Here is a 22907-nt window from a genome sequence, read left to right on the forward strand (position 1 = left end):
TACTGAAGACTGTGACTTACGGGAGGAAAGTAGAGGGTTTAGGGAAGTAATCATTTGTTTTAATTATCAGTCCTTCTATTATGTTTGATTTTAAAATTATGTACATTAACTCAAATAAAAAGACATGCGTGCATGCATGGTAAGTCGCTTCAGTCGTGTCCAACTCTTTGCAACGCTATGGACTGTAGCCCGCCAGGCTCCTCTGTCCATGGAATTTTCCAGGCAAGAATACTAGAGTGGGTTGCCAGGCCCCACTCCGGGGGATCTTCCCGACCCAGGAATCAAACCCGTGTCTTTAAGTCTCCTACACTGGCAGACAGGTTCTCCAAGTGAAAAGACAGACGATATCAAATGCTGAAAAGGATGTGAAACTGCGAGTGTGCTATTATAACTACTGCAAAAGTGTGTGGCTATGTCTACTACAGCAGCATAGGCGCTTACCTACGACTCAGCAATCCTAGATACCCAACAGAAATGTGCATAATGTTCACCAGAAACATGTATAAGGATACTCAGAACAGCAATATCCAACTGTCTATCAACAGTAGAAGGGATAAATCGAGGTACATGTGGAAGACACCACAGCAAATATAATGAACAAACTATATACACCATAACATGGAAACAATCTCACAAATGTACTGTTGAGTCAAAGAACCAGAAAAACAATGAGTGTAAACACTATGGCTCAATTTATACAAGTTAAAAAACAGGCACCACCCCCCCCACCACCAAAATGCAATGGTGGTAGACGGCAGGACAGTGGTTACTCCTAAGCAGAGTAGGGAAGGTAGCACATGAAGGACTTCCTGATTGCTGGTAATATTCTATTCCTTGTTCTGAATGCTGTTTTGTTCATTTTGTAAAAATTCACTGAACTGAACTTTTACAGTTAGTATGCGTTTTAAGCAGTGAGTTATACTGCAGTAAAAGTTTAAAAGAAAAACCATGTTTAATTTAAAAATATGTTACTTTGATAACATTTTAAAAATACATATTTAAAATTTTACACTTACAAAAATGCCAAGCCTTCTTCTCATATGTGGATCTGAGAGAATCTTTTTTAACATCTAAAATATGTTTTTGCTCTAAGATGTTTCAAGACTGTTCTATAAGCACCCTGAATGCCAGCTGGTGACATCTCCATCACATGGCAGCAGTAAAACTGTTTGCAAACACTGGTATCTTTAGAGAAGAGGCTTTACTACAAACCCAATATAAAAATATTCTCAGGCCTAAATCTACTTTGGACTTCACCAAGGGTTCTTGCATCCTTGCCATAATAACAAATCAGCTAGAGTTTTCAACTCAATAAAAGGGAAAACTTTTTACCAATTAAGAGATAATAACAACAATAAAAAAGGCATAACTGTCTCGAGACACTGCTTGCCTCCTATTTCTCAAAATATTCATGTAGAGGTTGGATGAGGCCTTGTCAAGGAGGCAAGGTGTTGTGTAAACATGATTTAGAGTCATACAAACACAGATTATAGTCCCAGTTCCTAGATATTTGTTTCAAAATAATCAAAGGAGGGGAGCATGGGAAGATACAGATGATCAAAAGTGACTACAAGTTCATGACTGTCTGGCTACAGATAATGGGGTTTATCAAACTCTTTCTTTTAACTTTTGAGTAAGCTTGAAATTTCCCATAATGGAGAATTAGAAGTTTATTCTATATACTAAAACAACTTGGATTCTCTCTTTTTCTTTCCTTTCTTTTCTATACTTTCCTTAGCAACATCATTTGCTCTCACTGCATCTATGAATTCCATATATTTATGCTTAAAAGTAAATGGAATACCTTTGCTTCGAACTTGCTCCTCCTTTCCTGTTTTCTCTTACTGGCATCATTGATTTCATGAACTCTTATAAATCTGAAGTTAACTTGTACCTCCTCCTCACAACCAACCAGTTCCACCTCCGCTCCCCCAATTCCATACTGCTAAACTGTCTCTTCTACTATTCTTCTGCGTTCCCCACTAGCTTGGTTCAGGTTATCAATGATTACTCAGAATTTTGTGACTTCTAAAATTATGTTTCCTCTTAAAAAAGACTATTCTCTGAACCAAAAACAAGAGGCTTTGTCCTTTATTTTCTTTAAAAAGCAACTTCACAGGACTATTAATTAGAGCGTTCACACATGTCAAGCACCTCACAGAGTTTTCAGCAAGTAACAGGTATACCAATGCTAGTTTTCTCCCTTCTCTGTGCTTGAGTCTCATCAAACTGGCTTTCTTAATGTCCCTAAAGATAGTACACAGTGTCCTGATTCTGTTCCTTTGCTATTTCTTCTACCCACACTAAACTTCCATCCCTTCTCCCTAGGTCTAAAGCCACACCATCCTTCAACAATCAGCTTAAATGTCATATCCCTTCAACAAAGGTTTACTGTGTTCAAGAATGGAGAGACCAATCACAGTCAGGCTCTCAGAGACTAGTCTTATCTCAGGCTCAGGAACATAAACAGCACTACATCCTGCCTAATGAGCAGTAGAACAAGCAGATATGAGCAGGCCACTGGGAGTTCTTGTGGTTTTTGCCTTTTAGTCTGACAGTCTTGACTTTCTCACATTAAGAACTAGCAAACATAAATGTGCTCCCAAATCTCCTAGACCAAATATATAAACTAGATAAATCAGTGGTGATCGTTTCAAAATGTGTCTCCATTCATTGTTCTTCAGAGGCACCTCAGTAGTCATTTAAAGAAAGAGTTCTCCTGGTGCATTTAAATATCATCACAAACCTCTATTAGTCATAACTTGTATGGTGCCCATTATTATGCAAAGTACGGTACACATACAAAACCGTCTGTAATGAGAAAGAAAACAAAGTACAAGTAGTTCGAAACACTCTTTATTTTCTATATTGGTAAACTATGGACCTAAATTTCAAATCTTCTATTTTATGTAGACAATTTATCTGATATTACACTAAAAAGAAAACTCATACACCAGGCTCCTCCGCTCAGCAAGGTTAGCACAGCCGTATTATTTCTCCTGAGAGACTTGTCTGCCTGCTAATCACTCTGATCTTGTAACTGGCCCCAGATGGTAAGTTCCTAATTTACACTATTCAAGTTCTCCTTCAAAGTCACCTCCTCTCTAACCAGCAGCCCCCTCCCCACCCCCACCGTCTGGTCACAGCTTCCTCAACTATACTCTAAAAGCACTTGACACACATTTCTGTTATGTCACTAATCACCCCGTTTACATGTCTGTCTGTCTGTGGTTCTCCCACACCTCCCACTGCTCCCAGCTAAACAGGGAGTTGCCTGAAGAGAGGAAACATCTATAGCAGGTAGTCCCGAGGAGTGGTTAAGAGCAGACTCTGGAGCCAGACAGCTGGGCTTGGGATCCTGTTCTGCCACTTTGCAGCAACATGACCCTGAGTCAACTCTTGCCTTTAAGCCTCAGTTTCCTCATATCAGAAGGAGGACAATAATAACAACTATCTCACAGTGCTGTTACAAGGATTACAAGAAATAATGTAAAGCACTTAGCGTCCTTCACGTCTCAGTTTCTTTTTTACATGGTAGTTTAAAGCAGTGGTATGGACACAGATTTTAGTTAAGACTTAGTTTTGAATTTCAGTTCAGCACTTATTAGCTTTGAGACCTGGGCAAGCTATTTCAACTTTGAGAGCCTCAGTCTCTCCATCCGTAAACGTAGTATAATAATTAGAACCTATCTTATAGGGTTACTCTAAGGATTAGATGAGAAAGTTCACATAAAGCATTTGGCATAGGGAGATGCACTAGAAATATTTCCTGTCAAACTTTCTATTTATTTATTTGAAGGCTGGTTTCCTAGAGACATGTCAGACAGCAAATTTCTTCCCTCCCACAAGGAACCATCTCCGGACTTGGCATTCACCATGGATGATGTTCAAGATTGTAGGTGTTTGTCTTCCTTGGACTTCAGATTTCACATGACCGTGGTTTCAGTCACTCTACTAGCTGACCTTTTAAAAACTGTGTCCTTTGTGTGGATATAAACTTGCAAGTGCAAAGAAACAAGTTAACAATAGCCAGTATGCTTCCCTACCTTAGGTATCACCTTTATACTTCTGTGTCATTAAGCTTTTTAAACAAAGGCTTATATTAAATTGATTATGACACTGCGTGGGTTTCTTAAGGAAACCCACACAGAATTGTTCTATTTATGGAATTCCTTGGGGCACACTAAGTGGATAAAGTTCATACTTGGGGAAATGATTTTAATTTCTGTACTCCTGGGGAGAAAAAAGTACTTCTAAGTGGTAATGAAACTAATAAAAACAAGAATAACAAATAATATTACAAAAAAACTTTCTCTCTTGCTCATTCATCCATACACCCTCTACCTAATATGAGAGGTTCACTTTTATCCAAACTCCTAATTCTGCACAGACTAATCAAGGTCTAATGTTACAAAATTTTCTGAAGTGGTTTTATATATAGGCTGACAAGAGTGATAACAGAGGCTGCAAGTCCCTCACTAAAGAACTCAATAGCTGGTGACTCAAAGGTGAGTGAGTCAGTGTTAACTGATATTCTATGCATGAGAGAGATAAAGTATCAATCAAGATGAGTTGCTCAGGAAACCAAAGCAATTCTCTTGACCAGTCAAATAAATCCATCTTTTTATGTTCATCACAACCTACAACGTGAAGGTCTCTTACCATGGCCTGTGACCAATTACATTGACATTCTAAGCTTTCATGAAGCTTAAAATAAAGGTAAGCAATTGATCCCTAAAATGGCCTTTCAATTAGATAAACTATATTCATGGGCTTTACTGCAGACTAAGGTTGCCATGATTTGTCTCCTCATACTTCACGAATTTCAAAATACCTGAACTAAATCTGTGCTATCTACCATTTCAGAATGAGTAAACAAAAGCTATCATATTATGCTACAAACATTTACTTAAATTCTTCCCATGTTAAGAGTCTGCAATTCTAGTCCTGATTAAAATCCAAACTTAAATATTGAGAACTAATAACCTTCCCAAATATTAAAATAGACCAGATACCATCTCCTGAATTTTACAGAATATTGTACTTGATAATGGTGAGAACAAAACAAAAATTTCAGTGTGTTATAAAAATAATTATCATACAATGAAATTAGCTATAGAAGAATGACTCTTAACTTCAGCTATACCAAGTTTCACAGAACTAAAAGCTTTGAATAATTTACTTGCTTGACCAAACAACTAAGGTAGAGAGACTGTGCCGTCAGCAACCACATCCGTTCTTAGTAATGAGTATGAGTATAACCTTACATGCATGAAAGGCTATTGTGTGAGGAGGACAATGAGTTAGCACACACCACCAGATACTCTGTTTAGTAGATACTGATGCCTGCATGAAACAGCTGTACTAAGAACACAGTCATTTTCAAAACAGAGATTCTTATAGCCAGCTACTAAACAGAAATACTATCTCCCCATATTGCTACTGAAGATTTTACAGCCCCTCAAAAAAAAAAAAAAAATGCTAAAAACAATAGTCACTTATAACTGCAGATTATCTAGGAGGATATGGAGTCGATCCTAGCAGAAACACCATTTCTAAACAAACACCTATTCAATAATAGGCACATACCTCACCAAATGAAACGTAACAGGTACTTTATACAAAAGAATGCATGCATGCTCAGTCGCTTCAGTTGTGTCCAACTCTCTGAGACCAGGCCTCTGTCATGGGATTCTCCATGCAAGAATATTGGGAGTGGGTTGCCATGTTCTACTCCAGGGGATCTTCCCCACCCGGGGATCAAACCTGTCTCCCCAGCGTCTCCTGCACTACAGGCAGATTCTTTACTGCTGAGCCACCTGGAAAGCCAGATACAAAAGAATAAACTCTTCTAAAACATCTTTACTGTTGTGCTTGCTAATCAGCATGTTTGTTTTAAGTACATATCAAGAAAAACTAATTATGCTGGGGAAGGGGAAATTGTGCAGCTTTTTAATCAAAGTTATGCAAATCAAAGCACAGATATTTCTGTAATTCACCTAGCATATCATCAGCTCCTTTCCCCCTACAATATATAAAGAATTCATGGGCATAAAATAAAGACCCAATGTGCTGATTACAGAAAAAATACATGTTCTGAAGCATTCAGCTGGTTTTAAGAAAACTGGTAATTATGTGAAAATAAGTTTTATTGTTATTCTGTATCAGTCCAAGGGAAGGATGATAATCTAGTTTATCAATACTGACCTTTCCAAAGAACGTGAAAATAAAAAACCAAGGTTTCTAGAGTGTTAGAGAAGGTTGCAAATGGATTCATGTTTTGTCTTTGTAAGAATCAGAGGAAGAGAGATGGTGTCCATAAAGTGCCAGACAGACCTTGAAGTCAGCACTGTGAACTTTTGGAAACCTCAATTAGCATCATTTGAGTGCATGTATGTGTGTTGGGAGAGAAGGCATCCCTCTTCAGTACTGATTTTATAATCAGAATTGGACTACATATCATCAGTCTGTGTTTATAATGACAACCTTCAACCATTAAAAAAAAAAGTTAATATATTCTATACATTCCATTTACAGAAAGTCAACGAACAGGTATTCTTCAGACTAAATTCAAAATCCCAACACTTCAGTTACAAGGCTGAGTTCACTTTGTGAGAATTTAAGTATATGCTTAGGATTTGGGCAGTTTCTATATCACACACAGAAACACACACACAATGTATCAGTAAAAAGTCTGTGCAAAAAAAATAATTCCACACGTAACACACTAATGTACTTTTTTATATAGGATAACTAAAAGGTGATAAGGAAGCAAGGACCTGAAAAGTGACAGGGTGAGCTCTTTGACTATCTGTGGGAAAAATATTCCTGGAGAACAACCAGCCAAGGCCTTGGGTGCAAGATTGGAGTGTGAGAACACTCAGGAAGCTGAAACAAACTAAGTAAGAGGAAGAGGTATAGAATATAAGGTCAGAGCCAGAGGAAATAAGAGAGATAGAAAATAAGGTATGGCCAGGAGTGGAATAAATCAGTGAATTAGACCTATACATACTGCCTGGAGGGATGTTCGTGTTACACCTACAAACCAATTTTCATGGTCACATTTATATTACACTCCCCATTTTTTTATTAAGGAGAAAAGGATGGGGACATGGAGAGGGAGGGAAAGAGGAACAGACAGGCACCTCTTCAGTATATAAGAGGCTTGTATATGTGTGTTTGAGCGTAAGAGTTGTATTGATGTACCTGTGATTGAGCAGAGCTGGGTGTACACCACAAACTTAACAATGGGTATATCGAGGAATGAAATTAAAAGGGAGAGGAGTATATTTTCAACTCCTTAATGCTCCTAAATACAACACTTGAACACTGGCAAAAAAAAATGGGGGAAAAACAAAACAAAAAAACATACTCCTTCAAAAAAATTCTCCTTCATAACATACTCCTTCAAATCACAAGAAAAAAAAAACTAGTATCTACTCAAAGATATATAGAGAAATGTCTGTGGTACCATTATTTACATTAGTGAAAAACTGGAGGAAAAAATCAACAAGAAATTGGTTAACTTGTGGTACTTGCAATCACTGTAATTCCAAGCACCTTTAAAAAGAAAATAAAGCAGGTACATTTAAAAACCTAAGATACAGTGAGTAAAACAAACAAAAAAAGCAAGATGCTAACAGTGGGATACCAACTGTTTTTATAAACTAGTAACAAATTACAGGGGCTTCCCAGGTGGCACTAGGGGATATATCCATTTGCCAATGCAGGAGACACTGGTTGGATTCCCTGGGTAGGTAAGATCCCCTGGAGGAGGAAATAGCAACCTGTTCTAGTGTTCTTGCTGGGAGGATCCCATGGACAGAGGGAAGCTCCAATACTCTGGCCACCTGATGTGAAGAGCCAACTCCTTGGAAAAGACCCTGCTGCTGGGAAAGATTAAATGCAGGAGAAGAAGAGGGTGGCAGAGGATCAGATGGTTAGACAGCATCACCAACTCAATGGACATGAATTTAAGCAAACTCCGGAAGATAGTAAAGGACAGGGAAGCCTGCTGTGCTGCAATCCACAGGGTCACACTAAGTCTGACATGACTCAGTGACCGAACAACAAATTAGAATACATTTAGAAAAAATTATGGAAGAATAGTCCCTGAATTTAACAGTTTTAAGAAAACATATTATAGGAGATTTTCCACTGTGATTTTCTCTAACAGTTAGATTTTCCCTGTTTGTATTTTTTTTTACAATGATCTTATCACTCATTTGAAAAGATAAATTTTTTTTACAGTATCACCTAACAAATTTCTGACATCTCTAGCAAAATGTGACAAGTGTAGAATAATCAATAAATGTGTACATTCAATTAGTTACTAAAGCAAAGATATATTTATTCAGTAGATATTATATATGACATTTATTATCTCTAACTAGATAGATATTACTTCGTCTCCATTTTACAAATATGGAAACTGAGACTAAGAGAAGATAAAAGCCTTTTATCCAAGGTCCTTTTGAGCAGCAGAATGCTGAATTAAAGTATATGGTAATCCAAAGCTCTATTTACTGGAATAGATAACTGAAGGACTTCTCTGTAGCCTCAAACAAAAGAATGAAATAATTCCACAGTACTGACAGCTTCTCTGTAACACCTGCAGTTCTACTCATTTGAAGGTAAATAATTAACACTTACACCTCATTTTTCCCTACAAATACATTAAGTATGTGGTTTTATTGGAGTCCTAGCAATTTGGCACGGAGAAGGCAATGGCACCCCACTCCAGTACTCTTGCCTGGAAAATCCCATGGATGGAGGAGCCTGGTAGGCTGCAGTCCATGGGGTCGCACAGAGTCGGACACACTGAAGTGACTTGGCAGCAGCAGCAGCAATTTGGCAAGAGAGATTTTGAAACTACTCTGTAAAACTTCTGCTAATGACCAGGTAGGCGCTTTACAACTTTCCAACGAAGTGTGATGTGCTCTGAGGTCATGACAAAAGTGTTGGTAGGTCCTATGATGTTAGAAAGAAACAAAGGGATTTAACAGCACTTGTTTCTTGGTGACAATGTTCGGAGGGTACGGAGAATGAGAAGGGAAAAAATGCTGGGTCAGTGAGCCATAGAAGCCATACAAGAAGGCCAGCAAAAGTATGAAGTGCTTAATAATTATTTCAGAAGATTAATTTTAGTTGTATTTATGGGAACAAAATTGTATTCCTTTGTGTTTACTATGCAACCTGGGTTAAGAACGCTAGACAGGTTTGCAGGGGACCAAAAATTCCATGAAATTAAACTGTTTATGCATTTTTCTGTGAAGTACCACAGTTATCATTAGCTTTCCAAAAAGATAGGACCCTCAAAAAAAGGTTTAAAAGTACCTTTCAACATATTGTATATGCACACATGTTCCTTTTTTGTATACACTCAAGCACAGTTTTTTTTTTTTAATTTTATTTTTAAACTTTACATAATTGTATTAGTTTTGCCAAATATCGAAATGAATCCGCCACAGGTATACATGTGTTCCCCATCCTGAACCCTCCTCTCTCCTCCCTCCCCATATCAAGCACAGTTTTGTTGTTTTTTTTTTTCAGGGCTTTCTGTTTCAGGGTTTAGACCAGGGATTAGCAAACCTTTTTTAATAATGGACCAGAAAGGAAATATTTTAGAATCCATGGGCGAATATGGTCTGTTGCAAATTCTTCTTTTTGTTTGAACAACTTTAAAATGTAAAGTTAAAAAATGTAAAAGCCATTCTTAATTTGTGAGTCTAGCACCAATTTGTTTGCAAACTCCTGGTATATTTAGCGTAACCACTGATTTATCTCCATAGAAATAACACAGCATGGCTTTGGGAGTCCAGGACTTTTTAAAAGGACTCTGAGAAAGTCACTAACCCCCTGGAAGTCTCCAGTCTCCAACGTCTCTGTAAAACTGAGATACCGACTTCCTATAGAGCTCCTGTAACTATGAAAAAAGAAAGACAGCAAGTATGTGGAAGTACACACAGCGCTTTGCACATAGTCAGCAAGCTGATTTATGCCCTGTGCCTCTATACCATGCGATAGACTAGCAATATTTATGAGTCAATATGAACTGTTTGATAGGCATGCTCCTTCAACGCAATCTGCTCTATAGTGATCTGCCTTGGCTATTTCCAGTAACACAGTAGAGCTTTCTCAGAAGCCAACAGATCTCTACACTACTGATTAGACTCTAACAGCTTCCTCATTATTCTTCTTCTCTTTTCAATATGTAAGTCAAATTTTTAGAGCAAAGATTTAATTTTCAATATACTATTTTCCATCTAAAGAGTTTTAAATGTCTAAATCATAATAATTCAAAATAGCTGAAGAAAACTCAACTTTCAAGAAGTTAAAACCAGCACTAAACTGGAACACACTCAGGTATTCCAAGGTCATAAAACATTATACAGCACAAAGTAATCAAGTGTTCGCCTAGCAGACACTGATCGCTCCTCTTCATTTCTCACAAAACTGAAGGTCTTAAATACATACAAATGCCAGTATAATGAGCTTTAACTGTTTTTTGTTTTTCCCAGGAAAAGTAACCAGCTTGAAAGCATGAACTATGCTATAACCATTTTTATCATCATACTCTTACACAACACTAGGTATGGTGTGTGTGTGTGTTTTAGTCACTCAGTATTGTCCAACTGTTTGCGACCCCATGGTCTGTAGCCCACCAGGCTCCTCTGTCCATGGAATTGTCCAGGCAAAAATATTGGAGTGGGTTGCCATTTCCTTCTCCACCTGGTATGGTAGTCTTCAGGAAATAGTTACTAAAAATAAGTGACTATTTTAAAAATGACAATTATTTATCTAAGACAATGTTATCTTACAATTCCATTTATATAGAGATACTCATCCGAGCAGAAGTACAAGAAAAAACAAATAAAAAATTAGCTATTACTCTAGAATAGCTAGAGTGATATCCCAATGTCTGTCTTCACTGTCCCAAAGAACCAAAGGTGAGCTTTATTTCCTACCAATATGAGTTAAGTAAAATGATTAGTAGCTATTTTAAAGTTTTTCCAGCCTAAGCCAAGGTATCTTTTAAAAGCTGTCCATATACAGAAAGAAAAGTATGAAAGTGTAAGTGAATAAACACAGTACAATACATTTAACTTTACAAATGATTTTGTCAGCTTTCAGAGAATTCACTTTGAAAATTTTTAAGAAGACATTGATTACTAGAAACTATCTTTACCTCCAGTATTCAATAAAATTTTAAAAAGTTATAATTAACATTAAGAATAAATGTTTTTCTTTCTCAACTCAGACCAAGGAAGAAATAACACAATTAGAAGCTACTTTATAGAGTATGAAGCTTTCCAGACCAGGCCTAAATTAGTTCTCTGAAATTAATCATATATTAGAGAAGATACAGATAATTATGCTAAAAGATCCTATCGAACTAAATACAGACCTATCCTCAATCTCTAGTCACTAAGAATATGTGAAAATTTTCTACAAATATATATCAGAACATTGAATGAAACAGTTTTGACAAAACAGTAATGCTCAGAAGACATTCCATGAACTTGAAAAGTGAAGTTTTCCAATATTTGTTCCATACTCATTTATTAAATTCAAATAGTGTCAATAAGTAGATGCCTCCTTATTTGTAACTCAGAGAAGTAAACACTTATACATAGTTAATTGATGACCTACACTTTGCACTAAAGCAAAAGTCCAGCAAACTCAAGGGAAAAGCAGCCACTGTCTATTTACTATCACTATACTGCAGAGAAATGAAAAACATTTCAAGGGATTTTTAAAAGATTTCCAATAGAATGATGTTTTTAATATTCAACATTATAATGATAATATCTTTTACAAAATAAAGTTGTTCAGTGAAAGGCTTTTCAAAGATATAATGTTTAAAAAGGGATAAAAATGATCACCCTCTACTACCCAGTTACTAACTCTCTTCCCACTTGTAGTGAAGAGCAAGAGTAATGTTCTTCATTTAGTAAGCTACTTCAAATGTATATATAATGCCAGGCCAGGCAAGTGTCATCAGTAAATGTAGCAAGTGGGTGGGGACTCACTCTTATGTACCAGCTTCCTGCAGCTGTGACTAGACTCCATCTCTCCCGTCTTATTATTGCTAGGACAAATGCAAGCCTAGTGCTTTAAGACCTTCCAGATTTTCCTAAGAGAAGCCAGAAATCCAAATCATGCAATGTTTTCCATTTTTAAATGTTGGCAATGAAGAAGCAAAAAATCTATAGTGCAGGCCAAATTGAAAGTACCTACGAACCAGATCTGGCCTTTCAGTATGCAACCACTGCTGACGACTCAGCAATGATACCCCAGGAAAAGGAGCATCAGTAAGAATCTCAAATACCTGACCTGCAAACCCTAAACTCCTCAGGACTATTACTCAGATTTCATGCTGAAGATGGGTTCTCCACGTAGTCAAGAGCACTGGTAACCCACAATTCTCTGCTAATAGGAAATTAAATTAAAAAAAATTTTTTGAGAACAACAAAAAAAAGAAAAGAACACTGATGGTAATCTTTTCCTCTTGAAGACTAATTTTTGGTTAATAATAATTTTAAAAATGATGGCTTTACTATTTTAAAGAAATACTATTTTAAGAAAAAAATCAAAAAAATTAACACTGATAGTGACATTGGAATATTAATAAAATTAGAATAATATGTAAAAAAATGTATACTCATTAAAAAAATACTACAACTTTTACCAACTATGTTAGCTGGGTAAAATGCAGTGTCAATCAGCTAGGTCCTTAGAAAGCAGCCAACCACTTGAGCTGCCCTCTCATCTCCTGATGAGAACTGGTAGCCCTGATGGTCCACTTTACACTTTTACTTTAGCAACATGAAAATGGAAAAACAAACGAAGAGGGGGAATAAGTGACAACAAGGCCAACTGTGAAGATATTTCTGCTTTATAATAATTTCAAGTGCCAAAAGATCCTAAGACTCAAAACAGTTTTCTTTACTGCTTTAGCTCTACTAAGTAGATTAGACAGCTAAAAAGGATAAACTAGCAAGACCTTCTATTTGGAAACAAAATCTGCTGGATTAAAAATGAAACGCTAAATAGGGCAGCACCCAAAGATTTAACCTTATGATTTAAATTTAAAAGGAATCTTTCGCAAAACTAATTTAAGGGGGAAAAAAAGCTGTACAGTCATATGCCTCTTAAAAGAGTTCTCAGTTAATTTGGAAGGATACCCCCACATACAGTATTTTGATGGCATACTTTAAAAATCCCTTAAGGACAACACAGTACAGTTTAAGAAAAAAGGGCAGTCTGGCTTTATCTGAGCTGGATTTCACCATCTGACAGTTGTGTGACTTTAAGCAAGTTATTTAGCTACTCTGAGCACTCTTCCCCCATCTATAAAAAAGGAGAAACCATAGCTATTTTAATTCTCATTATGAGAATTGTGACACATCTTAAATGTATTTTAATTTATTCTCTTTGCTGAAACTTGAATTTGCTCCACAACATCAGTAGTTTAAAATATTCCTGGCAGAACAGCTACACACAGATAAGAGAACTCAACACTTTGTGAAGCAGCACTCCCCATCCTCATACGTCTATCATTCTCTTTTACTAAACTAAAATCAGCTTCCTAGTTACTTCAGTGTTACCCATCAATGACATTCTAGCTAAATCTTATTAAGTACAGCTAATTCAATCCTCACTAAACTCCAACCTCCATTAGGGTTGAGACTGTACTGAAACCCTGTACCCAGAAAAATGGTAAGCACATAGCAGACACACAGTAAATATTTACAAATTGAGTGATACATTCTGTGCAGCACTTACTGACTATTGAAATGCTTTGGAATACAGAGCACAAGTGTGTAGACTTCCGGAGGTGACCATTTAACATTTAAGGTTTAAAAGTTGAAATATCATAACACCCAAACACACCCAAGATTTTTAGGTTTTCTAAAAATCCTTTTGGATACAGTAAATAAAAGCAATTTGACTATATTTCAAATGATGATGCTATTCATTACACAGATGCTAAAGTTCCTTCAAAGGAAATAAACCTATTAATGGCTCCATGACTCCTAATCATAATTTCCTTCAGATTTAACTGAATTTCAAGTCGACATTGAAAACAACCAACCAACTCAAAATGACATGTAATCCCATTGCTGCTGCTAAGTCACTTCAGTCGTGTCGGACTCTGTGTGACCCCATAGACAGCAGCCCACCAGGCTCCCCCATCCATGGGATTCTCCAGGCAAGAACACTGGAGTGAGTTGCCATTTCCTTCTCCAATGCATGCAAGTGAAAAGTGAAAGTCAAGTCGCTCAGTCGTGTCAGATCCTTAGGGATCCCATGGACTGCAGCCTACCAGGCTCCTCTGTCCATGGGGTTTTCAGGCAAGAGTACTGGAGTGGGGTGCCACTGCCTTCTCCATTACCACTGGCTATCCTGCAAATAACTCCCAAATATTAGTAATAGCTTAGTCAAGTTTTTGGCATCTTAAAGCCACTTAGAAAATATAAGAACTGAAGTTGTGAAAACATATCAAAATCTGTAACAACTTTCTCTCATGACTTTCTCAGCCACACACTGCTATAAACACCTCACTGCTTAAACACTGCAACTCATTGAGAATTTAGTCACATATTTCAGCGCTGAAAGAGTAGGTTTCATAAAGTATGTTCTACTTCACAGAACAGGAAATCAGTGACCAGTTCACCATCTTCTGCAAATCTATGGAAATTTTTCCATTATAAATTTCTGCCACCTGTCGGTTTTAAGCTGTCACTGTGCTATTAGCCTAAACAAACACAATTACTAAGGCAAACCTGCCACATAACACAAGTCAACTCCGTCCCAAACAAAAAACATTCCTGAATTACCTGGGTCACTGATGTTTTAAACTGTGGTAGCAAATTAGTGATCTAGAAACATGTAACTTCCACTAAAGGGAACTAGGTAAGGCAAATACCAGACTGACAATTTTATGGCAAAGAAAAAAATCCAAAAGGGTTAAACACTTTGCTATGCTAAGTCGCTTCAGTTGTGTCGGACTCTGTGTGACCCCAGATGGCAGCCCACCAGGCTCCCCGTCCCTGGGATTCTCCAGGCAAGAATACTGGAATGGGTTGCCATTTCCTTCTCCAATGCATGAAGGTGAAAAGTGAAAGTGAAGTCGCTCAGTCCTGTCGGACTCTGAGGGACCCCATGGACTGCAGCCTATAGGGCTCCTCCATCCATGGGATTTTCCAGGCAAGAGTACTGGAGTGGGGTGCCATCGCCTTCTCCGGTTGAACACTTTAAGTAAAATTAAAAATGTATCTGTTTTAGAATAACCATATATGACCCTTCAACACGGACAAGCCTTCCCAGACCAAAGTGAAGACTCTAGCCCCACAAAACTTCTTTTCCCCTTCCACTTCTACGATATTAAAAATAAATAAGTAAAAACCCAAACCCTTGTACATTAATCACAAAAATCAAGCCGCCAAATACAGGTAGGCTTTACAAAGTCAAACTCACTACCCATCTTAAAATACTACCTGCTGGGCAATTTCAGGTACTGTGGGAGAAGCCTACAGCCAAGTAGAGATTAAAGGTCAGGGGGCAGCCTGGGGTTGTGCTACAGAATTTACCCCAGACGACATCAGCACAAAAGGTACAGAGAAGTACAAGATGTATAGGCTCCCAACTCGTTTCCAATTTGCAGTGGAAAAGTATTCCTTTCCGACAGACGCTGCCTCTGCCTTCAAAGTTGCCAAATGACATGTAATCCCACTGCTGCTGCTAAGTCGCTTCCGTCGTGTCCGACTCTGTGCGACCCCATAGACGGCAGCCCATCAAGCTCCCCCATCCCTGGGATTCTCCAGGCAAGAACACTGGAGTGGGTTGCCATTTCCTTCTCCAATGCATAAAAGTGAGAAGTAAAGTGAAGCACCACGGCAAAACTGGCCTGCGGTTGCAAAATACAAGAGCTCTGGGCTCCCAGCACACTCCTCATGCCTGTACTTGGTATCCACGCACAGTTTCTCAATGTGGCCAACGCGATGCTGCAAAGCTGCCCTCAATGCAGCAACCACCTAGAGAAATAGTTTCTCAACAGTCCCAGAGCCGTCCGGGGAGGGCGGGACTTCCCTTCCATTTTCAATATGCTGCTTCGACCCGCGCTGACAGCACCGTGGATGACCAAGAGCACACGGAAAAGGCTTCCAGCTCCTTATTAATGCCCTTCGGAAGCAAAGAATGTGGGCACTTAATCGAGGGCCTTGTCCAGGGTGGGGAAGAGCCCTGGAAAGCAGGGGGTGTATAAGTCTTTGCCCTTCCCACCCAACGACGGAGGCAGTGTCCTGCCAGGCTCAGGGTCCCAGCAGCCAGGGGGCCCTCGCGCCCGGGCGACCTTCCCCCGCAACCTTCCTCTCACCTGATCTTGTAACTCGGGAGGGTGTGCTTGCGCTTGATGATCTTCTTGAGCTGGTTGACGATGAAGGAGGTGAGCTGGGGCAGGGGCCGCCCTTCGAACTGGGAGCGCACCTCGAAGTCGATCAGCGGGTCCTCCACGAAGGAGAAAAACCAGTGGGTGAAGGGCACGCGGGTGAGGACGAAGCGCAGCCTCCCCACCACCCGTGACAGCTTGACGAACAGGTAGGCGGACTTGCCAAAGACCAAGTCCACGTCGATGGCCAGGTGGAAGCCCCCGTTGTACTCCACCTCCGCCTCGAAGGCCAGCTCCTCGGGGGTGGTGGCGGGCGGCAGCGCCTCCCCCTCGGGGCCGTCGGGCTCCCCGGTGGCCGAGGGCGCCACGGGCCGGAGGAGCCGGATGGTCTTGATGAAGGGCACGGTCTCGCCCAGGAACACGTCCCGCAGGCTCAGCCCCTCCAGCAGGCGCCCAGCCGTCTTGGTCTGCAGCAGCTCCTCGAACTCCACCTTGATCTTCTTGGTGACCCAGCGGCGGGCCAGTGCAGTGTCCCGCAGCTCCCGGAACAAGAACAGGATGATGGCGTTAAGGAAGTAGCAGGTCTCCCGCGTCGGCGGGGCGGGGGTCTCGGGGGCCGGGGTCGCGCCGCCCTCGGGGGGCCCGCCAGAGGGCTCCTCAGCCCCGCCGCCGCCGCCATAAAGGTACTCTCTCAGGGGCAGGTCTGGCACCGGCTTGATGTAGCGGAAGCCGTCGGCCGCGCGGGCGGCCTCGTCCGGCGGCGGCTCAGGCTGTTTGCGGTAGAGCAGCAGGAACTGAGTGAGGAGCGTGAGGAAGGAGCCCAGCACGGCCGACGCCAGGATCATGAGGAGCAGCCCCATCCCGCCGCCGCCGCCGCCGCCTCCGCCCGGGACGCCCGGGCCCTTGCCCCAGCGCCCACAGCGCCGCTTGCTTCACGCCGCCCTCCCCGCTGCCTCCATCTTGAGGACATCGGGCGGCGGGGGTCGGAGCAAGCGGCACACTGGGCCTCGTCCGGGGGCTCCGGACCGCGCGATGCGGCGCCCGAGTCTGCGGCGGCCTCAAGCTCCCTCAGACACTCCCGGAGGCGGCTGCCGTGGTGGCGGCGGCGGCGGCGGCGGCGGCGGCGGCGGGGGCGGGAGGGGGCGGAACGGCGCCTCCCTCCGACCGCCGCTAATTGGACGAACGGCGCGTGACGTCAGGAGCGTACTCGCTCCCGGCGGCGTCGCCTGGCAGCCGGCGCCCGAGCATGCGTACGCGGGTCCTTCTTCACCTCTCGGGCGCCCTTCCAGCCCCGCCCCCCACGGCAACATTCTAGTCCTCCGCAGTCCACGTGGCTGTCACTTCGGAAGTCGCTGTCCCGATCTAGGAGGATAATCGGGGCTACCGGCTGGAGGAGAAGAGGCCGGGCGGAGAGGGCGTGGCGGCGTGTTCTTGATCCCGATCATCCCTTTATCTTCTAATGCGCCCATCCCCCTTCATTGGCCTCGGTCCCTGTCTGTTACCTCTGCTGCAGTGTGATTCTTCCACTCGCGCCCCTGAGAATGGGCTGGCGGCTTTCCATGCAGGGCAGCGCCGCAGATCTGAGCTAGCGGTTCGGAGACTTTCCAAGCCGAGGACAAGATTTTATTGCCTCGGAGACTGCTGTAACCTGCCATCAGTCTGACCAACAGACGCTCTGCGTCCGCAGAGGGTGGGCCCTGGGAAGGAGGGACAGACAAAAAAAAAAAAAAAAGCGTCAGATGCGAACTAACTTAACTACATAGATAGATATTTGAGATTTAAACCAGAAGGACAGAAAAGAACCGCTACAAGGAATAAATGAGGAGTGAGATGAACTTGCCCGATGATTGGAAGATGAATAGTCACCGTCGAGCTCTTGGAGTGCGTTAAGCCCCTGGGTGTATTGCCACATTTAGTCCATTTAAGAGACACTTTTAGTTAGCCACCAGTTTTAGTTAGCCACCGTCCGTTTTACAAATGCAAACGCTGGCGCAGAGGCAAAGGAAGTTGCTGGGTTACACAATGGAGCCTGGTTTGTCTAAAACTAAACCCTAAATCCTCAGTCACCACTCTGCACTAGGATAACAAGATTGCTAGAGTTGGAAGGGGGTTGATTGGTTCCCTGGGGCACAGAAAGGGGGAGTTGGGAAAGGGGAAGGGGGAGGTGAGGAAAGACTTCAAAAAATTTTGCACAGGGTAGCACCTTGACCAAAGCCATAGAGTTAAGGAAGCCAGGTTGCCCAGCAACAATGTTACTCCCCCTGCAGTCTGGTTACATCATAAATGCTTTTGTGCTCCAACCTCAGGGACAGCACAAAGATCTTCCCCTACTCCCACACAGGTCAGATAAGTTCAGTTCAGTCACTCAGTCCTGTCAGACTCTTTGGGACCCTATGGACTGCAGCATGCCAGGCCTCCCTGCCCATCACCAATTCCTGGAGTTTACTCAAACTCATGTCCATCGAATCTGTGATGCCATCCAACCATCTCATCCTCTGTTGTCCCCTTCTCCTCCTGCCTTCAATCTTTCCCAGCATCAGGGTCTTTTCAAATGAGTCAAGTTCTTCGCATCAGGTGGCCAAAGTATTGGAGTTTCAGCTTCAGGATCAGTCCTTCCAATGAATATTCAGGACTGATTTCCTTTAGGATGAACTGGTTGGATCTCCTTGCAGTCCAAGGGACTCTCAAGAGTCTTCTCCGACACCACAGTTCAAAGGCATCAATTCTTTGGTACTCAACTTTCTTTATAGTCCAACTCTCATATCCATACATGACTACTGGAAAAACCATAGCTTTGACTAGATGGACTTTGTTAGCAAAGTAATGCCTCTGCTTTTTAATATGCTGTCTAGGTTGGTCATGCTTTTCTTCCCAAGGAGCAAGCATCTTTTAATTTCATGGCTGCAGTCACCATCTGCAGTGATTTTGGAGCCCCCAAAATAGTCTGTCACCGTTTCCACTGTTTCCCCCTCTATTTGTCATAAAGTGATAGGACCAGATGCCATGATCTTAGTTTTCTGAACTAAGGGTCAGAATACTCCATACCTAAAAGTCTAGTTGGTTCTGGATGGCCTTAAGGGGCCAGGGCAAGTCTCCTCTCTAGTCCTGGAAGATCCCCAAGCCAGTGACTGTCCTGAGACTGGGTGAGTCCAGAATGAAAACAGAATTCTGACCCAGCTGGAGCAGGTATAGAACTTTGGAACCAAGCTGATCTCATCTTACTTACTCATGCCCAAGTTGGAGAAGGCAATGGTGACCCACTCTGGTACTCTTGCCTGGAAAATCCCATGTTTGGAGGAGCCTAGTAGGCTGCAATCCATGGGGTCACAAAGAGTCTGACACGAGTGAGCAGCTTCACTTTCACTTTTCATTTTCATGCATTGGAGAAGGAAATGGCAACCCACTCCAGTGTTCTTGCCTGGAGAATCCCAGGGACGGAGGAGCCTGGTGGGCTGCCATCTATGGAGTCCTACAGAGTCGGACACGACTGAAGCGACTTAGCAGCAGCAGCAGCAGCATGCCCAAGTATGAGACCAGAATGGCTCCTTTTCTATGAAAATGTAATCCTGCTGAGAGAACTAGGCTCAAAACCATATTCTACATCCTGTGGAAGCCCAGAACCCTGCAGGGATATTTTCCTGTGATCACCTCTGGCTCCTGCCTCTGCTTCTGGGCTGCTGTCTCAGTTCTACACTCTTTCAACTCAAATGGGAAATGTAGACCCTTAATATCCACCAAAAACCTTTGTAATACTCCCGTACCATTGTAGTAAGGCTTCCCTGATGACTCAGAGGGTAAGGAATCTGCCTGCAATGCAGAGGACCTGGGTTTGATCCCTGATTAGGAAAGATCCCCTGGAGAAGGAAGTGTCAACCCACTCCAGTATTCTTGCCTGGGAAGTTTCATGGACAGAAGAGCCTGGTGAGCTACAGTCCATGGGGTCGCAGAGAGTCAGACAGGACTGAGCCAATAACACGTTCACATTGTACTAAACATCACAGAAGCTGGAGGTGAGGTGGAAGATTATCTGAGTAATCTTCACATTACTGAGATACTTCAAATTGTGCGTTAATGCATTATGCATCTTAAGATATTCTTCGCCCACTTCCCTCCCCCACACAGAAGTTGATGATTTTCCTGGGAGTCTCAGTCTCAGACTCCATCTTGCATGCTCTTCCCTGTTCTGCCCTCCTACCTCATCCTTACTCCTCAGATTACCTCTGAGAACCTCCAGTCTTCTCAACCCGTTATATAGGGTTGATCAGGTGCCCAGCAGAATTTGTCCCCTAAAGTTCATTCATTTGTGCTCATGCTCAGTCGTGTTCTAATCTTTGCCACCCCATGGACTGTAGCCTGCCGGGCTCCTCTGTTTATGGGACTTGCCAGGCAAGAATGATGGAATGGGTTGCCATTTCCTTCTCCAGGGAATCTTTCCAATCCAGGGATTGAACCGGCATCTCCTGCATTATAGGCAGTTTCTTTACTGCTGAGCCATCAGGAAAGCCCATGTGTCAGGTTTAGTGTTACAAATTTTATGTGCCTTATCCCATTTAAAAATCAAGATGTCCATAAACGTTGGCCCTGTCCCTCCACCCTGCCCAGGCCTGGGATAGCCAGGCCACCCCCTGTCTAGCTGACCTCATCATAGCCCATCTGGCCAACCCACTCCCACATTTCAACAGTGTCTGCCAGTGCAAATGTCTGCTGGGTTGGGGGCTTTTCTTCTTTTGCCTTTCATTAAGGGCAGCGAGCCCAGGGTTTCTGAACCTTGGCACTGTTGTCATTTGGAGCTGGAAAATTCTCTGTTATGAGGGATGTCCTGTGCATTGTGGGAGGTGATACTGTGTTCCTAGAAGCTTATTATTTTTAATGGCATTCTCTGGAAGAATAGAAATTCAGCAACCTTTTAAAAATATTAATGCTAGTTCACAGAAACTCAAAAGTCTGAGAACCCTTGACCCCCCAGCTCTCAACATTTATGATTCTGAGTATGTTTTTGAAGGAAGTAGTACTTAGCCAGCCTGCTGACCTTTTAATGAGTTTCAAATGATGTCATTGAAATGTATCTGCCCCACCAGCCTTCCTGGGAAGTATCCATTTCAAGGGGAAAGGCAGTTGAATACTGGAAGATGGGGTACAAATAAGACCAGCATTCTCACCAGCCAGATAGAGGCGTGAACCACTTCTGCTGTTAATTCTGAATTCCTCTTGGTGAGGGAACAAATAAGATGAGAAAGCCAAAGCATGTGAATATGGAGACTGTGAGTAACCTACTAACCATTTATAAAAATGATACAAAATAATGCAAATATCACAAGATATGGAGAAAACCGTAGAGAAGTTTAGAATGCACTGAAGATAGTTAAACAGAAAGAAGAATCTTAGAACACTGATGATACTGAAGCTATATACAACCTTGCAATCCCACCTCTGGACCTCTTTTGCTTTAGAGAAATATATCCCTTAAGCTATTTAGCTATTTCTCAGGTCTCTGTTGTAATTGTTTAGTCGCTAAGTCGTGTCCAACTCTTTTGCCAACTGAATCATGGGATTCAGTCCTGATATAGGTTCATCACGTCTTTTTGTCATCACTTGTACGATGTGTCTTATAAACCACAGTGTTTTCCAGTCCTCAACGGAGAGCTTGGAATGTAGTAAGTGCTCAACGGGTATTTATTAAATGAATGAATATATTCATGTGTCATCCTCTCCACTTTTGGTGAGAGAGAGCTACCCTATTTTTCTGAAACTTTGAGACTTCTTGTTTGAAGGAAGAGGCTAGGAAAGAGGCAGCGCTGATATCAGAATGCCCCATTAAACTGAGAGAAGAGACACTGCCCTTGGCTGTACTTCCCTGCAAAGCAGAGGAGGGTAACTGTGGGGGAGAATGATAGGCTGCAGCTGCAAGAGGCTTGAAGTTTGTAAGCCCTTGAGATCTACTGGCAAATCCAGATCTACTGTTGGGAATCAGTGTAACAGTGGGGTCCCAGGGCACATTCGCCTCTTTTGTTTTTATATTCACTCCTTCAGTCAGTTCAGTTCTCAGTCATGTCCGACTCTTTGAGACCCCACAAACGGCAGCACGCCAGGCCTCCCTGTCCATCACCAACTCCTGGAGTTCACCCAAACCCATGTCCATCGAGTCGGTGATGCCATCCAACCATCTCATTTTCTCCTCATGCCCTCAATCTTTCCCAGCATCAGAGTCTTTTCAAATGAGTCAGCTCTTCGCATCAGGTGGCCAAAATATTGGAGTTTCAGCTTCAACATCAGTCCTTCCAATGAACACCCAGGACTGATCTCCTTTAGGATGGACTGGTTGGATCTCCTTGCAGTCCAAGGGACTCTCAGGAGTCTTCTCCAACACCACAGTTAAAAAGCATCAATTCTTTGGTGCTCAGCTTTCTTTACAGTCCAACTCTCACATCCATACATGACTACTGGAAAAACCATAGCCTTAACTAGACGGACCTTTGTTGGCAAAGTAACGTCTCTGCTTTTTAATATGCTGTCT

At 42.0% G+C, this 22907-nt stretch overlaps 1 protein-coding gene across 1 annotated transcript in view; it reads right to left on the reverse strand.

The window, feature by feature from the left end:
- The window catches only part of PDZD8 (PDZ domain containing 8), an 85828-nt gene extending 68314 nt beyond the window's left edge, over window positions 1–17514 (reverse strand). The window contains exon 1 of the mRNA XM_061403611.1: window positions 16382–17514. Within this exon, the coding sequence (XP_061259595.1) occupies window positions 16382–17253 (872 nt within the window). The 5' untranslated portion in view covers window positions 17254–17514. The remainder of the gene's footprint in view (window positions 1–16381) is intronic.
- Between the last annotated feature and the right edge of the window lie 5393 nt (window positions 17515–22907).

The sequence above is a fragment of the Bos javanicus genome, chromosome 26 (assembly GCF_032452875.1).
Source record: "Bos javanicus breed banteng chromosome 26, ARS-OSU_banteng_1.0, whole genome shotgun sequence".
Taxonomy (NCBI): Eukaryota; Metazoa; Chordata; class Mammalia; order Artiodactyla; family Bovidae; genus Bos; species Bos javanicus.